General features: G+C 35.8%; 2 protein-coding genes across 6 annotated transcripts in view; one reads left to right on the plus strand and one right to left on the minus strand.

Annotated features, from left to right (window-relative positions):
• LOC132132305 (C-type lectin domain family 4 member C-like) overlaps positions 1-17,108 on the plus strand; it is a 52,841-nt gene extending 35,733 nt beyond the window's left edge. Inside the window, exons 1-5 of one of the 3 annotated variants that reach the window (XM_059544692.1) lie at positions 8,758-9,036; positions 15,576-15,827; positions 16,153-16,280; positions 16,384-16,490; positions 16,581-17,108. In XM_059544692.1, coding sequence (XP_059400675.1) covers positions 8,877-9,036; positions 15,576-15,827; positions 16,153-16,280; positions 16,384-16,490; positions 16,581-16,764 — 831 coding nt within the window. In that variant the 5' untranslated portion in view covers positions 8,758-8,876 and the 3' untranslated portion in view covers positions 16,765-17,108. Of the gene's footprint in view, positions 1-8,757; positions 9,037-15,575; positions 15,828-16,152; positions 16,281-16,383; positions 16,491-16,580 lie in introns of those variants that run through there. The other 2 variants (XM_059544693.1, XM_059544694.1) reach the window with 2 other exon arrangements.
• The window catches only part of cadm2a (cell adhesion molecule 2a), a 470,143-nt gene that overhangs the window by 148,088 nt on the left and 302,432 nt on the right, over positions 1-19,623 (minus strand). The window lies entirely within an intron of this gene.

Consider the following 19,623-nt stretch of genomic DNA (forward strand, 5'->3'; position numbering starts at 1 on the left):
GATGGTAGTGGCCTGGGTAGGGTTGCACCAGCCGTTCGTAAGTTCTTACTTAAACTGGAATGTAAAGTCCAAACTAGAGGCTTAGTAACTACTAGCTAGTTTATAACTAACTCTGTACTTTATTCGGTTGCACCATTTATTCTTAAGGCAGAACGTAGCTAGTAGGTCGTAAGCTCTCCGTAAAGTAATGCGTTGTCGCATAGAATGACGTCTATTTTTCTTAACCCAATCACAAGCCTTCTAATAGGTAAATAGGAAATAGTCTGAACAGCGCGTAATTTGAAACTCATTCTTGACTGGCCTAAACTGAAAGTTAAAAAAGACATTAAAGCACACCGAACTCAAAACATTACACTTTTAATTAAAAATATCTATCCCACACATGGAGGAGAAAAGAAACAGGAAGAAAAATTTCAGTCATGAAGAAATTCTTATTTTAATTGATGGATACAAAGAAAACAAAACAGTCCTTGAAAGCAAATTAAACTCATCTGTCACAAACCGGAAAAAAGGTGAGATTTGGCAGGACATAACAAACAAAATAAATGCAAAAGGCTGTGAGCAGAGAGAGATAAAGGAAGTTAGGAAGAAGTGGAGCGACCTAAAGACACAAGCAATCGAGGATTTTCCTCGCACAAAACATGTGCCCACTGGAGGTGGTCCGAGACCTGAGCCAAGCCCATATTCAACCGTTATCCTGGAAATAATTGGCGACAATTCACCCACCGTCTGCGGAATCACTGGAGTTGAAAGTGGAAGTGAAGCCACAGACGACATTGCTCAAAGTATTTATTTCTTATTATTTTATTCTTATAATGTTACCTAAAAGTAGGATATTGTGCCAGTAATATGAGCTGAGCAAATATGAAAGCCACGGAGTGGAAAAAAAACTGTATTTTCTGACTCGCAGTTGTGAGAGAAAAAAGTCAGAGTAACATTATTATTATTATTATTATTATTATTATACACTTCATACTTTAATGCAAAGTGAATTAGGACACAATTCTATAAAGTAACAAAAGCAAGTTCTTGTTAATTCATCGGCAGGTGTTGCATCAAGTCAGCCAACTTGCGACAGCCAACTCGCAACAGAAACTTGCGCTGAAAACACTGTAGCGCCAGCATCAGCGGGAGATCTGCCTGTCCTTCGTACAGACAGCCCAGAGAGCACACAAGACAAAGAACCTCTAGTCGAAAATACAAGGAAAAGGAAACGTCCAAATGAGCAGGATGAAGACATAAACTATAGCCGCTGTAAGCTTATCAAACTTGAATGTGCGAAAGTAGAAGAGGAGATCTTGAAAATAAAAAGTGAACGGAAAAAGCTTGAACTCGAAAATGTGAAATTAAACCTAGAAATCATTAAATTGCAAGAGGAGTTAAAGCCTCTTGGCTACTCCTTCAACATCGTTGAAATGTAGTCATATTGATATTTAATTGCCAATTGTTTAAGGGTAATGGTTAAAGTGTGTAATTTGTTGAGACCTATAGCTGCTCATTATTAGTATATTTAATAACTTGATTGCACCACATTTATGTTTTAGTATTTATTATTCTTGTACTTTAATACACCTTGTATTGTTATTGAATATGTGTGTGCAGACACCATTAAATAAATTTGACAAGAAGAAAAATTTTACAATAAATGTTTTCGGATATGTCATTGAATTCACAACTGAGAGATATTAGATTACAAATGGTGTTGATGAAGAATGAGGTGAGATGAGGAATATTTACAATGAATGGAGGTTACAGTTTAATTAATAATTAAAAATAGTCTATGAAAACAATACAGTTTAAAAAAATAGGTATTGTAAATAATTTGTGTATGGACTTATATATAAAAGGACTATTTTGTGTTATAGTGTAGTTTAATTGAAATGATTCTGTGTGATGAAACGCCTGACAGTTACACCCTCCTGCACTTCTGGGTCTTGAAATTGTCTGCAGTGCTCTTCCTGTGGGACCTCCTCAATCTCTTCACCTCCCAGATCATCAAGTGGCATTTTCCACAGCATGGCCAAATTATGCAATACAATGCATGCTCCTATCACCTTTGCTGCTCTCTCTGGCTCCATTGCAATTCCTAACGATCACATTTGGAGTGTATTAAAAACTTGTACTTTATTTGAAATATTAGCCAGTCTAAACTGATAAAATAATCAAACAAATTAAAATCTGCTATCATACCCCTATGAAGACATGACCACCTCCTTTTTAATACACCTATACTTCTTTCCACTTTTACCCGTGTTTTGGTATGTGCAGAATTGAATTTTTCCTCTGCCTGTGTGGAAGGGTTTAGGTATGGTGTCATCAGCCACTTTTTAAGGGGGTAGGCAGAATCACCCAGCAGAATGCCACGATACTCCCCAGAATCAAATTTTTCAAAGATGTTTGACCTTCTTAGGATGAAACTGTCGTGCTTTGAACCTGGCCATCTCGCAACACAGTTTAAAAAACATAAACTCGGGTCACAGATGACTTGGGTGTTTAGTGAATGGAAGCCTTTCCTATTCACAAACGCATTCTCATCTACTGTGGGTGCTTTTATCCTGATCTGTGTCCCATCAATGCAGCCAAGTACATCAGGGAAACCGGCAATGGCATGGAATTTTTGCCTGTTCGTATTTTGTGCATTTATGCTTGGCATACACACGTAGTTATTCATGTGGCGACACAAGGCTAGTGACACCCTGCGAATCACTCTACATACTGTAGATTTATGAATCTGTATGCAATCGCCGATTACATTTTGCATTGATCCAGTTGCAAAAAAACGTAAGCGACACACACTTGAAGGCTTGGGGAGAGAGCGCCGTTTCTGTCTGTCTCGTGCTGAATATCAGACGCTATCATGTCCGTTATCCGCATTATGCCCTCTCTTTTAAAGCGCAAACGAGCATATATGTCGACATCATCATAAATATCCAACGGATGATGTCTGTCTCGTAAAACTCGTTGGCGAACTTGCGGCTCTTCATGACCAAATACGAGCTCATCAATGTGATCTAATCTGGCTGACATTTTTTTCCGACCGTTATTCATGGACAGAGGCTTCCGTAAATATTTAGTTACAACGTATAGTTACGTTTAAACTAAGTTTAATGGTGCAACGCAAAAATATTTAGTAGTCCGTAAGTCGTAACTTAGTTTCCATTTACGTCAAAACTAGGCTAAGTTATAACTTACTCACAGCTGGTGCAACCGGCCCCTGTAGAGGAATGCTTAAGAACATCTTTCAGTTTTGTCAGTGTTTATTCTATATCACACACACATGATGACATGATGACACACAGAGATGACAGTGGCCATCTGAGTGCAGATCATGACTTCAGGACAGAGGCAAGCACACATCCACTTCAGCACACAGGTAATCATGTTCATTTCCTTATTTTTCAGTTTGCACACGTTCAGTCATCTAACATCATATCTGTGGTGTTCAGAAGTGATTGTTTGAAGATCAGAAGCTCCAGTGTATTTGGAGCTGCTGTGTGCTTCTCATGCTATTATAGGATTTTAAGTTAAAGTTACAGGCAAGAACTAAGCATATGTTTATGTTTTGGGGAAGCCACTAACTATTCATCCTCCTCATGAATGAAAATACACATAGCAAAACATGTTTACTCAGTTAGGATGGTCAAAAGCCTGATTTCTGGATTTAATTTATTAACTGAACCCATCAATGACAATCTTTAACGTAGCTGAAGCACAGTGCCAGTAATTGTTTGCCAGTGCATTTGAGCGTCCGTTCAAATACGACACAGAAACATCCAGCATTAGTGTAGTGTTTTAATGACTGTCTCATGGAGGACCAGAGGCCTTCACAGAAATGTCCATGCCTCTCAGTATTCAAATTCACTCTTTATGAAAATATAATGTAAATAAGAGATTCACTGTGCAGTGTGTATTATTATTTTTTTTTAACTTTGAATTTATATGAATAATAATAATAAAACGTTTAATATATTACATGCATTTTGTTTGTCTCTCTGTAAACAACATTTCTTATTATTCTGTAGCTGAATTATAAGCAAAATTGATATTGTTAAGAAATGGGTGCCACGTTCCTACAGTTTGTCTGAAAATCATTTACCTGTCAGATGCCTGTTTAAGTGATGAACTGCACTACTTGTGGCTGTTTTCAGAGATGTAACATATCTCTGTGCTACAAAACCTTTAACCTCTATAGCAACAGTGTAAACTCAAATTTTCAAATGTACCAGTTACAATCAGCAGCTTCTGTGGCACACAGATGACAATGTTTGGAAGATTTCAAAACATGGGAAATTGAGCTTTCAAGCTTGAAAAAGACACAAAAGCACCAAAATAAATATAATAAAATATGAACATGTGAGTCAGGAGTTTATTCCAAATCCTCTGTAGTCATACAATAGCTTATATACACTGATAATATTCCCCAGTGAGCTGTTAACGCTGCAACCTAATCATTGAGTCAGTGAGTTATTCAGATCACGAACTGAATCAGCTTATTCACTGAAAATTCCTCTCACAAAACTGTTGGATGACTTAAGACTTTTGGATTACTTTTATTACACTTTAATTTATTTTTGTTGGTTTTCATTTCATTTAAATCTTTAATTTTAAAGATGAGATTCAGTGAAAACCAGAATCTCCAGAGCAGCTGTAGTGTGTTTGGTGCTTCTGTGTGTTCTTCTGCTGACTGCAGTCATAGTGCTGTGTGTCCACATCCATACCAAGAACACAAACTACACAGAAGAGAGAGAGCAGCTACTAAACAAGATCACCAACCTCACAGAAGAGAGAGATGATCTGATAATACAGAATGGAAATTTGTTGAATCGATTCTTGGTAAAATAGACAGATTTCTTCATTCTGTGTAGTTTGGTTGTGATCTCAGTAACTTTTAGTGTGCATCACATATTATTTGAGTAAACGATCTGCTACAAATTACAGATGATTAAGTGTAGAGGTCTTCAAAGGTCCAACTAGGTCTGAAAAACTCTAACCCACAACCCAAAACTTTGACAAGGTACAAAACAATTGACAAGTACCTTGGATACAGGTCTGGACTGACATTAGTAGCCCCAGGTCTCGGTTTGTTAATAATAATAATAATAATAATAATAATAATAATAATAATAATAATAATAATAATAATAATAATAATAATAATAATAATTGTGATTCTACTGAACGAACCTGAAAAGACACAAATTATTTTTAAAATATCCAGTTTGAGTGACCATTTTGTCAGATTGTTTGTGGAACACTGCAGCTAGAACTCATTTCACTCAGTTATTATAGATAAACAAAGTTTAACATCTTCAACAAGAAGATCACAATATGTATATTGTATACTTATAATTATTATAATTATTATTAACAATAAGATTATATTAACAATAATACTTAGATACGGTTTTTGTTTTTTATAACTCAATGCCTGTTGCACATAAAACACTATGTGTGTCTCTAAACAAGGCCCTCACACTTATAAAATAACACACACTATAAACAGCAGCAATATAACATGAATGGTTTTCTTTGTGATTATATAATGATTATACTTTGCGACTATATTAAAAATAAATATTGCTTTATTGGTAATAAACTAATAGGATATGTGCTGTATATTCACATGTCTCCTTCTGTTTAGTTCTAAAAAAAGAGCTAAGCTGTCAGTCTATACAGATGGACAACAATCAGCATTAGCAGAATGTTCAATTTGTCTGTGACCAAAACAGTCAAGCAAGGCGGTGTAAATAAAACAATAAGTAAAAAAGAAAAAGAAAAAAGATGCTGTCTATGTTTCGAAACTCAGAGAGGAACAAGTTAGTGTTTGTGGTTTTAAGCTGCTAAATGAGTGACGGTCAGATATAATGTATATGTTTATGATATAAATGTGTAATTGTGGCATCTGTTCAGGATTTTGTTAAGAAAATTACTGATAAAAGAGAATACTGGACTGGTCTGACTGACAGTGGTGGAGGGCAAATGAAAGACCTGAATTGGGTGTGTCTGAAAAGGGAGACATACAAAATTACATCAATACATTGAATAAGGCTGCACATTTCAAAGCACCTCGGTGGATTTTTAAATGTGGGTCATTCCTGGTATGCGGTAACATTTTGGCTTCAGAAGTGTTGGAAAAAAGGTACATGATTTTTATGGGTTTTTTTCCATTCTACCAAAATAGTGACACGTTTAACTATTAGGAATGGATATTGGTCAAGCTCAGGGACTAATTATTAAAAAAAAATTATTATGGGTAGATTTTTCAGACACTGGCCATGAATATATTTATTCTGTTAGAATTTCCACCCTGTTAGTTGCACATTCCACCCTGTTAGGTTTATAGACCATCCCGCAAACCCACTTTGACTTCCAGATCTGAATCAAATGATTTGCGATACACACTTTGAAGTGCGGATCTGAATCAAATGATTTGTGATACGCGATCCGATTGGAGCGCTTCGAAACTGTGAATCATTTTGCGACGCTATGGTTTAATTGATATACAGAATTTCAAAAAACTTGTTGTGTTCTTTGCTCACTTTCTTCATATAATTTGTTGTTTGAATAACAGTGGACATTAAGTAAGGAATAACTGATGACGGGCCGTTGAATTATTAGAAAAATAATGCACACCAGAGGGTGGCGATGCTTCGGTGCTTATACTACAGTTACTACACCTCAAGACATCGATCAGATGATATATTTAAACGGATTCATTGTTTTTAATACTTCAATCGCAATTGTGAATATGATTATTAAATGCTGGGTCCAAAACGTAATTTTAAAGTTGGTAATAGAGGCTTGAGCAGTTGATAGCATTCTAATGCAGTCATTAATGAAGTTATTAGAAAGAGGGTGACAACAACAGAGACAAACAGAGAGAGAGAGAAAGAAAGAGAGAGAGCGAGCTTTTGTGAATTAGGCAGTGTCTCTAAACAGTGCATTCAACGTCTCCGTAGTATTAATCATCCACTTCAGGATTAGTCATAATGATTTCAGGAGAGTTCAGAATATATCAAATATAACATTTTGTTCATCAGGTAAGAATCCCAATTAAGTAATTTAACAATAAGAATCCAATTAAAAAAATTATAAATATATAACATCAACTGCTTAGAGATGAATCTTAGGGTGGGAGGTGCATACCCAACAGCAGAGAGACGCACAGCATGTGAGTGTTCTGGATGCAGAATTTACTGGCATGTGGGCGGTGCAACCTGTCATTCACAAGTGTAGCATTTGGACCAATCAGACACACAACTATTTGTTATATTTAACAAATAATATAACGCCCCTTCATCTAACCAAAGGGTCTATGGACCATTCCCCCAAAATGCAACTATCACCTCAAAAAAGGCAGAACAGGCCTCTGGTTCCATGGCAACCAAAGGCACACTATCTGATAGCACTAGGTTTATTGCTCCCAGGGATGTGGCAAAGCAACTTTTAACTCAAGTCTCAAAAACAGACACACAATGCAGATAAAAAAGGGACTCTTCTTTAATTAATTCATAGAAGAAAAAAAAAACCTTTGAATGAACACACATATACTTTAGGGCATTGTGCATGCTGTAGCTGTTCTTGTATATTGTGTTTTGTGTATTGCACATGCTTTATGCATGCTTGATGATAGATCACTAGTTAATATAACCTCATCTATATGATGTTTGGTATCTATGAGTTCATATTTTCATGATCTAAATGAGAGTGTATATTATATGTTGATACCTATGCAACAAATTAGTTTTATAAGAATCTTAAAGACCCTTTTCTTGAATAACCCAATCTAATATCATATGCAAGACACCATTCTAGTGACAGAGTTGTCAAACTTGCCCTCAAAAGGTAGCATTCTTCATTTGCTCACTCAAATCCTGAGGGTGTGACATCATCCCCCTATATAGATCACTGATCACCAGATCAGGCTAGTTCTTTTAGATTCAGGAATTCCAGAAGATGCTGAGCTAAGAGCCTCAAAAACCACGCTAAGCTTGTGCCAGGCCTTCGGGCCTTGACTTTCCATTCATCAAGATCCTCTGATTCAAACTGGTCTCATCTATTCTCTTCAGCAGAGACCAACTGGAGCCCCAAAGTGCATCAGGACTCTTTATCAAACAGGTGAGACGTGCAAGAATCAAACTTAGTCTTATTAATTGAAACATTAAGTATCATATTCACCTTTTACAAAGGTGTGTTTGAACTAAGAAACTGATGTTTCCTTCAGACTGTAGATCTGCTGAATATCAAATTGTATGATAGCCTCATGTTCTTTAATTCTCTTCTCTTTACTGTCTAAGCTTTAACCCTTCTTCCTAAGCCAACTCTATGTATGTTTGTGTGTGTGACTAGTTTAAGTGTTTATGTAGTTAATAAAGACTTATTTGTATCACACTTGAGGTTGTTCATTGTTTGCTCATAAATGCCCCCAATCATATAGATTTTTGCTACATGCTCTGAGTAGTATTGTACAGTAAGAAAGTTATTTTCCTTAAACAGGAAATTAATGTTCTTAGAATAGACAGAGAGTTGACACTGAGAGGTCAACTAAATGCTTACAGTCGATCTAAATATTTATAATTACGCATAACTAGTTATGATTGATTATTCATATTTCCCCTTTGAGCTGATTCGCTACACATGAGAAGTAAGAAATTTTTTGTTTAAGAAGCTGTTGCATTTGGACATACATCACATTAGGGAAGTAAAGACTATAATAACTTCCGTTTAATACATTTAAACTGTCACATGATTTCACACACTGACCACAAGCTTGTTTTCAACTAGCTTTAAAACGAAGACGTGTCCTGGCTACTTAAACACAACTACACAGGAACAAGGAACTAAATCATTTAATCTTTAATGGTTAAAGAGCAGAAATGTCTGATGACATTTATAACAATGTCATTGGGACTGAGTTTGAGAAAATGATCAAAGATATAGAGGAGATGACAGTGGTTAAATATGAGATTGTTGATTGTGTGAGAGGTCGTGAATTCAGGGCAGAGACGAAGACACCCCAACAACTTCAGCAGACAGGTAATCACATTAATTTATTTGATAAAAACACAACCGTTTGCATCTTCAGTCTTTAAACATCTTGTCTGTGGTGTTCAGGATGTGAGATTGTGTGAAGAGCGGAAGCTCCAGTTTGTTCGGTGCTGCTGTGTTCTTCTGATGCTATTATGCTCAGTTAGGATGGTCACAAATCTGATATCTGAAATGATTTCTTAAACAAAACTGAAGCACAGCATCAGTTATGAAACATTAGTCTTCAAATCTGACATTTTGAATGTCTCCTTTTTGTCAGACTCCAATTTCATGTACAAAATACATAATATGCCAAAATGGGTCTCCAGAAGTGTGTTTCATTCAACCAGAAATGCTTTCTGAGTGAACGCCAGTTTTCCAATTTATGAGTGAGATTTCAGTCTTCATTTATTATTTGCAGACATGGGGACTTGTGACTTGGTGACTTGGACTCGAGTCGACTCGAGTCGCTATTTTTATGACTTGTGACTTGACTTGACAAAAAAATAAAATACTTGAGACTTGACTCGGACTTGGAAGTTAAAGACTCGGGACTTGACTTGACTTGAGACACGATGACTTGAATGACTTGAGTGTTAATCACATTATGTTTTCAGTTTGAATATAAAATATATAAATTATTATTTTTTTTTAATAAAATTAATTACTCAGCTGGAGCGCAGGCTGAGAATCGCGTTGTCATGACTGGACCAGGACACTATCATCAGTCATGCCCTCTCTACCTTACGCAGACCACGCCCACTTAGATCAGATATCACATCACATCAACATCTCAGCTTGAGGGGTACCGAGGGTCATCGTTTTTGTTGTCAATAATTTGCGCCTAAAAACGCGTGGAAATCGCTAGTTGCGCCGCTTTCTCCTTGTTTCCAAAGCGCTCAGACAGTTGCGCCCCTGAGGCGTCGAGCGTGTCTTGCTTCCATTATGAGCGCGCATACCGGTGGCGCATACATGGTGGGATAGGCCACATCGTGCTCGGCTTGCAGACAAGACTCTCGAATCTTATATTTTGCAAGTGCAATACCTTGTAATAGAGGTAATGACTTACGGATGTACTCTGAGAGAGAGATTGTGTGTGTGTGTGTGTGTGTGTGTGTGAGAGAGAGAGAGAGAGAGAGAGAGAGAGAGAGAGAGAGAGAGAGAGAGAGAGACACTCGTGCTTCACCTGATGAAGGAAACCCAAACTGAGTCTGATTCCAATCACAACCCCAACATTCAGAAACTAATTGACAAAAATCTGAAGTATAATTATGATGAAAAATGAAAAAATGAATTTGAGCTGCAAACCAAACTCCAGTGTTATTCGGCCCTAAACAGAACCACAAAACTGGTAAATTACTTATCACTCAAGCAATTAAAAGAAAGACAAATCCTTTCAAAATATCGACTCCGTGATCATGATTTGGAAATAGAGATTGGTAGACATAAAAGATCCTGGCTACCAAGAGAAGAGAGGCAAGCACTGTGAGCTGAATCAAACAGAGGATGAGAAACACTTCCTTCTTGTCTGTCCCAAATTCAGCACTACAAGAGAAACATTCTTCCCACAGTTTGAAGCTTTGAATCCTTCATTCTTGTCTCTAAATGACTCAGAGAAACTACTCTATATACTTGGAGAGAATGAGACGGCAGTCACAATAGCTGTTAAATATTTATACACCATACACACCATACACACCATACGAAAGGGATAATTTATTATATTCAACTGTTTTATTTGATATTCTTAATTGTATATAATTACTATTATTAATATTAGAAATATTATCTGCTGCTGCTATTTTAATTGTATTGTATTTTATTGTAATCATATTTTATTCTGTATCTAAATGCTAAATTTGGCAATACTGTAACTCAAATGTCATGCCAATAAAGCAACTTGAACTTGAGAGAGAGAGAGAGAGGGGGGTGTTCAGAGAGGAGTCTGTTGGATGTTTAGCTGTTATTTGTTTTATGGAGTCAATGTTGAAAATGCAAAACATTTCTGTTGGCAGAAGTGAAAAATAAATAATTTTATGAAGTTACAATTTTGTTTGATTCCATGATGTATTTTACTGAACATGAGTATTTACAAAGTAAATCCAAATTATTTTAATTTACTGTTACTTATATCTTGTCTTTTAACTTTATTAAGATCAGATTCTGCAGGTAAATTACAATAATAAGGTGACTTGACTTGGACTTGACTTGATTTGACTTGACATAACTTGTGACTTGACTTGCCCAAGAAAAAAAATACTTGGGACTTACTTGAGACTTGAAGGTTAAGACTTGAGACTTACTTGAGACTTGCACATGTGTGACTTGGTCCCATCTCTGATTATTTGTACATTATTCAGTTATACATCACCAGTCACTATGAAACACTCCAGTACTTACAACAAGTTTGAATAAAACAAAGATGTTGAACAGGAGTTAAGGATGCATTATTATTAATATTAATTCATCCCAGATGTAACAGGTGTTATATAAATTTATTAATTTCACACAAAATCCCTCCCTTTGTTATTATCAATTATTTTTTATTTATATAATTATTTTTCGATTATGGGAATTTTTCTTTCATCTGGGATGGTATTTGAGCTGTTTCTATCCTTGTATGTACATTTTTCAGTGTTATTTTGTAATTGTTAAAATATAGTATGTGGTCCCTTTAAGAGTTTGTTTCCGGTCAGTGTTGCCAGACGTACGATAATTATCGTATTTGTACGATAATTTTTATCTCTGTACGATGTACGATCAATAATGAAAAAAATCCCGTAATGTATGATAATTTCATAATTTTATTGAAATTTAAATGATGGTAGTTGCAGTCATAGGACTTCTTTACTCATACACGAAATCGGCTCATTACAGACACTCTAAATGCGTTCGTGTGCACCTCAGGGTGTGTTAAGAATGCAGGAGAGTGCCCTGCAATAGTTGCGGTCCATGACAGCAAGAACCCCTTCAACATCTGGCAACACGCAGGATTCCGATGACAGCGGCTCAGATGTGGAGTTAGCTGCACCACGCAGAAACAGCTAAATTCCTTCTTCACTGGTTGCGACGAAGCAAGTGTTAAAAATCATTTTTATATGTTTTAATATGCGCCGCGATGCAGACAGTCACTGAAAATAATGGGATAGTATTTTGTCTCACTGCTTCCGTCCAACAATAAGCCTTGTTATCTATTGTGTTAATTTGCAGGTCGTGTCAAAATGTTGTTGGTTTAGAATAGATAAATAACTCTTTTGACTCGTGTACGATAATTTTCTTCCAAATACGATAATTTTGAACTTCTGGTACGATACTTGGGCATTTCCAATCTGGCAACACTGTTTCCGGTTGCTTTCCTGCAGTCCGCGATAAGCGCAGCTGGGGAAAGGTGAGTTCTGCTGGAGCTCTCACTAAAAAGGTTTTAAATTAGTTTTTTTCTAATATGTATTTTTTTTTAAATTAAAAATACAGTTTAATCTTATTGTAACACTAATAGAGGTTGGGTAACATGAAGTATGTATTTTCTTTTGGTGTTTATTAACCGTGTAAATTCCGTGGCTAAAATCTGTTTTGACTGGCAGGTCAATGTAGAAATTGTGGAGAAAGGCCACGGATTAACTTTTGTTTTCATACATTTTCCTTTTTATTCATTCAGGTATGTTTTCTATCCATGTTTCTGTTAATATTGTTGTTTTGAATTCATGTAAAATGTTTTACTTTGAGAAAAATGTTAAATATTGTTGATTTAATCATATGCAGTTCCATTTAATGATTGTAATATGATGACGGTTCGCAGTAAGCGCAGCTGGGCAAAGGTCAATGTAGAAATTGTGGAGAAAGGCCACGGATCCTTTTTATTCATTCAGAATAAAACGTGGTCCAAATAATCTCTTGTTGTCCGGTCTGGTTAAAATATCAAAACAACGCAGAGAGAAGATAAAGGCCGGTCACACAGGGTTTGGTTTGTATTCATTTTTCATGAATGAAAATAGTATGTGAGACAAGTATGTTAGATGTGATTGTTACAATGCAAAATACTGCACACTCCACCAAAAATCATCTGCAAGATTAAAGAAACAAGGCAAAAGTTTCATTCACATGTTCAGTCACATAGTTACAATGCAAACATCATAATGAGAGTTAAGATAAAACACATCTGGTCCTGTATTCACAAAACAACTTAAGACTAAAAGTAGCTCATAACTCGCATATTTAGGAGAAAATCTTAAAATCAATGGATGTGTCAATCCTAAATTTAGGACTCCTAAATTTGTGCTCTAAGAGTATTTCACAAAGCATTTTAGCTCTAAAACTAGCTCCTAAATCTGTGAAAGGTTAGGAGTAGTGAAGAGGACTCCTAAGTCAGTAAGATCAAACAACAAACTATCCTATAATGGCTGTTGTCGACAATCTGCCTCTGAATGTAAAGATTAGGAACATTTGATTATAAAGAACACAAAATTAATTATTTAGTATTATTAATTACTCAATGCAATGTGCTTGTTTCTCAAGAGTTCACATCTTCATTCACATATTCTTTCCATGAGTCTTATCACAAGCTGCTCGCTTGCTGTCGCTGACATACCTGATGATTTCGAAGTTAGTGCAATTTATCATAAGGCAAAAAAACACCAAACAGTATCTGCCACTATTCAGTGCAAAGATAAGTAAAATTTGTACATAATGTTTACAGTAAGTGCAAAAAGCCTTTAAAACTGTAGCTTGCTATTAAGAAATACAAATGTAAGTACAATTTAACTTAATGTTGCTTAAACAAACCTCTTAGGGGTAAAATGCAAAAGTATGTTGGCATAGCAGTAATAAAAGTGATTAGATCACAAAAAAAAAAAAAAAAACACGGAAGAAGAAATGGATGGAGAACAGATCTCTTTAGTTCCACTTCACAGCCGCCTATGGTTTTTATTTAAATATAATAATCACTTTAGAAAAGCCTGTCACAACAGGAAAACCTGAGACAAAATATAACCTATTGCTGTCATACATATACTAACATACACATCAGATAATATTTCATAGTTCAATTACAAAAGACTTTTCACAATGGTTTTTTTTTTTTTTTTACTCTGCCTAATCAGTATTTTTAGTATTTTTCAGTATAAATCACAGTACAAAACTGTGTAAAATATATATTAAAAATTTTTTTTTTAATTAAATGGAATTTAACTGGAATGCAACAGAAACCAATAGATGGTTAGGATTTGACAAACCTGAAACAGATACTGACAGCAGTTCTGTTAAACAAGTTTATCTCCTTGAAAATCATGAAATAACTCACGCTTCTTAAAGGGATCCCAGGGTATTAAGACATGTGTAGCTTAATATACCATAAATTATGTCTCTTATTGAAATATGTAATAGAAAACCATTATTCTGATTACGTGAAATAGTTACACTCTGTGAGCTACTGCCTCTACCTGTTGCTGTTTTAACCACAACACAAGTCGGAATAGACAACTCTGAAAATAAAATACTGATATGATGACTACAGTGACTGAAAGAGCTTACAGGTGGTGATGGATATAAATATAGGCTTAAACCAAATGCCATACCATCGATTTTTCCCCACAAGGAGTCTAAACGCCCCGAATCTCGAGGGAAATCCGCGCTGAGAAACTCCTCCAGCGGCCGCAGCATCACAATTAGCGTTGGCATGTTTACCTCCTAACAGGATGGCAAAGCGTTTCTTGTCTCAGCTGTTTGTAAGCTGTTTCAGTAACTGTGGTCCACTAAAAACCTCAAAGGCATCAGGGCTGAAGTGGAACGAAAAAAGCGGGTCTTTAGGACATTTTATTCGTCCACATGCATCTTCCCATTCTTTTCTCCTCTTCTTATTGCTAGGAAATCAGTGAAATCCTATATCGCTTCTTTTGCTGCCCTCCGACTGAAAATTACACCCAAAAGCCACACAATGTGATATTTGTATCAGTATTTTATTTTCTTGTGTTTATTTTCGGAGTTGTGTCACTGTAAAAAGCACCTGTAGCTCACGGAGTGGAACCATTTGAAATCACCAACGTAGAATGTACTGTACACATAAAGTAATGGCAGCCCCCTCAGTGTAAAAACGATGTAGATTTTTTTAAACAACATACATTTTTCACAGGTTTTCTGTTACATTTTTCAATAAGAGACATAATTTATATTATATTAAGCTATACATGTCTTGGGGATCCCTTTAAAAAAACATGTAAATGTAGCCACTGCTAAAACTGTAAACTGATCACGGCTCTGGACTGCTGATGTGGCAGCAAATAAAAGATTTCCAGCAGCAACCACTGTCAAAATGTACAAGCCCCTGATGAATTTAAACATAAAGACAATTAATTACTTTATATTTGTTTATATATGTATTTAAATCACATTAAAATGAACTAAATCCACACTGTAGAGAAGGGGAAACAAATCTGAACGCATCTGAAGTCACAGGTACTGATATTAATAATTCACTGAGTTTTGATGCTCTGAACTGATGTGTTTGCTGTGTTAAATGGATAAATAAAGAGAATAACAGCATGTTTGTTCTTCAGGAAGTGATTCAGTGATGGTCAGAAACTACAGAGCAGCTGTAGTGTGTTTGGTGCTGCTGTGTGTTCTTCTGCTGACTGCAGTCATAGTGCTGTGTGTCACACTCACTCAAGAGAGACAACAGTTCATAACCAAGAATGAAAACCTGACCAATGAGAGAGAGCAGCTAATACTCAAAAACACAAACCTGACCAATGAGAGAGAGCAGCTAATACTCAAGAACACAAACCTGACCAATGAACTTCGTTTCTGTGGTAAAGTTTCTTTACTCTGTGTAGTTATTTGCTTTCCACCTTATTTTTAATTTCCATTTTTAATAATTTTTTTCCAGTGTCGTTTGCTTCCACGTATTTTAGCTGTACAAAACAGCGTTTTTAGTTGCTTGATAAACTGGTGTTTCTTACCATATTATTTAATTTATTGTTGTAATTATAAACAAACCTGTCTGTAGTGCAAATTGTTTTACCATAGCTTTGTATACAAGTCTCACACATTCACAGAAAATAGCTTCCGCATTGAAAAAAATGATGAGTGTAAATGGGAGTAAAAAGCTAACTGCTGAACTGGTTCTGTTAACAGTTGGATGGACTTGCTATCAGTCCAGTTTTTACTACATGTCCAAAGAGAAGAAGAACTGGACTGAGAGCAGAAGATACTGTACAGAGAGAGGAGCAGATCTGATCATCATAAACAACAGAGAGGAAAAAGTGAGTGAGAGATTGTGTTTACAGTGTTTAGCAGATCAATGTGAGATGGTCAGATGAAATGTGTATTTAATGATATAAATGTGCAACCTTTTTATCTGCTCAGGATTTCATTCACAACATGTCTGGTAATGCTTTATTTTATATTGGCCTGACTGACAGTGAAGTGGAGGGCAGATGGAAATGGGTAGACAACAGCACACTGAACTCTAGGTGAGAAATTACTGAATTAAACTAATTATTCTCACAGTCAGTATCATATCACACAGAAAACAGCACTGAACATCAAATTCTGATCTGTAGTGTCAGCTTCTGGGCGTCAGGAGAGCCAAATGGAGGACAAGTCGGTGTAGAAGAGGACTGTGTTGTGACTGTAGCTGTGCCACAGCCAGGGTGGGATAATTTACTAGGCTGGCTTGATGTTGCATGTGATACAACTTATCAATGGATCTGTGAGAAGAGGATTTCACAGTTCATTCTACCATAGGAACATCACACACCTTTCTGACACAAGTTCAACAATCAAAACTTTTGTAATAATTGATTATCATTTAAAAGTGTTTCTCAACCTTGTATCTGGAAGACGCCCACAACCGCACATTTTGACTCCCATTTCATGTCCAAAATACAAAATGTGCAAAATGGGTCTCCAGAAGTGTGTTTCATTCAGCCACAAATGCTTTGTAAGTGAACATCAGAGTTTTTCAATTTATAAGTGAGGTTTCAGTCTTCATTTTTTATTTGTACATTATCCAGTTATACATCACCAGTCTCTGCAAAACACTCCAGTACTTAAAACAAGTTTGAATAAAACAAAAGTGTTAAACAGGAGTTAAGACTGCAGCATTTGCATTAATCAATCCCAGGATTTGGTTTGTATTCATTTTTCATAAATTAAAATAGAATGTGAGACAAGTATGTTAGATGTGATAGCTACAATGCAAACTTGATGATCAAGATAAAACAAACATCTGATCTTAAAAACCACTGAATTTGTATTTACTTGGCCTCCTATAATATGTGTAACTTAAGCCTTGTCTGTGATGGTGTTAAAGAATGGTCTGACTGAATGAATTTTATCATAAATGAATTTAAACATAAAGGCGATGAATGACTATGTCTTAATTGCATTTAAATCCCATTAAAAATTATTAAATCCACACTGTAGAGAAGTGCAAACACATCCAGTGTACTTCAGCACTGTGTTGAAGTTCCTTTCTGCATAAATACTGCCCACACAAACACAGATGATGAGAACAACACAGCCCACTCCAGGAGAGACACTGTCATGTATCCAGTCCCTGTCATTCCTCGCTTGCCACCAGAAGTCTCCACCACCTTTTCATACTGAACTCCATTTCCCATAATTCCAATACGTAGGAACTGATTACAGACTCACCTGTTTCCAATCATGAAGACTATTTAAGTCACACACTCACATACACACATTGAGAAATACTGTTTTCGGTAGTATTCGCTCTTTTATAATAAAGCCTGCAAGTGGATCTCCAACTCCATTGTCACTCTCCCACCATTACAGAATCAAGGGTTAGTTTGACACCAAAAATATGAAAATGCAAAATGAAATCTAGAAAAACATGGAAAGTTTTCAATGGATCTGTCAGAAGAGGATTTCACAGATCATACTGCCAGACGAACATCACACACCTTTCTGACACAAGTTTAGCAATATAAAACTTTTGTAATAATTCGACCAGAAATGTCTTGCAAATATACAATTTACATCAAGAGAGTTCTCTGCAATATAAATGAGATTCCAGTCTTCAGTTAGTATTTGTACATCATTCAGTTAAAGATCACCAGTCATTTTGTATCACTCCGGTATTTAAAATAAAGCGTTAAAAGGACTTTAGGCTCCGATATTATTATTAAGTTCAATTTATCTCAGTTTTTGTTTGTAAGTATTTTTCATGGTTTTAAAGTATGTGAGACAAGTATGTTATACTCATTTTGGTTAAGGTAAAACACATATAATCTAAAAACTATTTTTTTTTTTTTTTTTTACAAAAGAAAGGTATGTAAGCACAATTTAAATGTATATACAAAATGTCATACAAATGCTGGCACAACAGTAATAAAATAAGTGAGTTCATTAAATGAAAAAAAAAAAACTGAATAAAATGTGGGAGAAGAGATCTGTCTAGTTCCTTTGCATAGTTACCTATTGTTTTGCTTTAAATATATTTTAAATATTTGATATACTAACATACACATCAGATTACATTTCACAATTCAATTACAAAAGACTTTTCACAGTTTACTTTCATACAACACCAAAAGCATGCCTGACATTACTTAAAGGGTTAGTTCACCCAGATAGCAAATTTATGTAATTAATAACTTACCCTCATGTTGTTTCAAACCCGTAAGACCTCCGTTTATCTTTGGAACACAGTTTAAGATATTTTAGATTTAGTCCGAGAGCTCTCAGTCCCTCCATTGAAGCTGTGTGTACGGTATACTGTCCATGTCCAGAAAGGTAAGAAAAACATCATCAAAGTAGTCCATGTGACATCAGAGGGTCAGTTAGAATTTTTTGAAGCATCGAAAATACATTTTGGTCCAAAAATAGCAAACACGACGACTTTATTCAGCATTGTCTTCTCTTCCATGTCTGTTGTGAGAGAGAGTTCAAATCAAAGCAGTCTGGATATCCGGTTCGCGAACGAATCATTCAGTTCACCAAATCAAACTGAATAGTTTTAAACGGTTCGCATCTCTAATACGCATTAATCCACAAATGACTTAAGCTGTTAACTTTTTTAATGTGGCTGACACTCCCTCTGAGTTCAAACAAACCAATACCCCGGAGTAATTCATTTACTCAAACAGTACACTGACTGAACTGCTGTGAAGAGAGAACTGAAGATATATAAGTGAAGATATATTCGCTCAAGTGAGGCGAACTGACTAGCACAGATAATGCATCTGTCTTTTCTATCATTTCACTGATTTAATTCTTGCATGTTTTTTCAGTGTGCTTGATCACAGTTCATATGTGTGGGGAAAGATAAGCTATTAGAGTAAAAATATTGTGTTAGGCTGTTTCATGAGTTAATAAGAAAAAAGATTGTACAATTCCTGCAAATGCAGTGATGAAGTTCATGTTCTCATGATTAATTTTTCAACACGAAAATGTATAAAAGGCTCCATTACCTTGTATCTTATGTTATGGTTCCGTAGAAGCTGTTTTTGTAAAAAATAGGCTAATGATTGCGTCATAACCAGCGACTCTGTCGCACAGTAGAGAAATTACCGTATGGACAGGAGGAGAAGCTCGCAGGCAATCTTTTACTGTCTATGAGGCTATCGGGGGGATGTGGAG

Source organism: Carassius carassius, chromosome 49, assembly GCF_963082965.1.
Source record: "Carassius carassius chromosome 49, fCarCar2.1, whole genome shotgun sequence".
In the NCBI taxonomy this organism is placed as follows: Eukaryota; Metazoa; Chordata; class Actinopteri; order Cypriniformes; family Cyprinidae; genus Carassius; species Carassius carassius.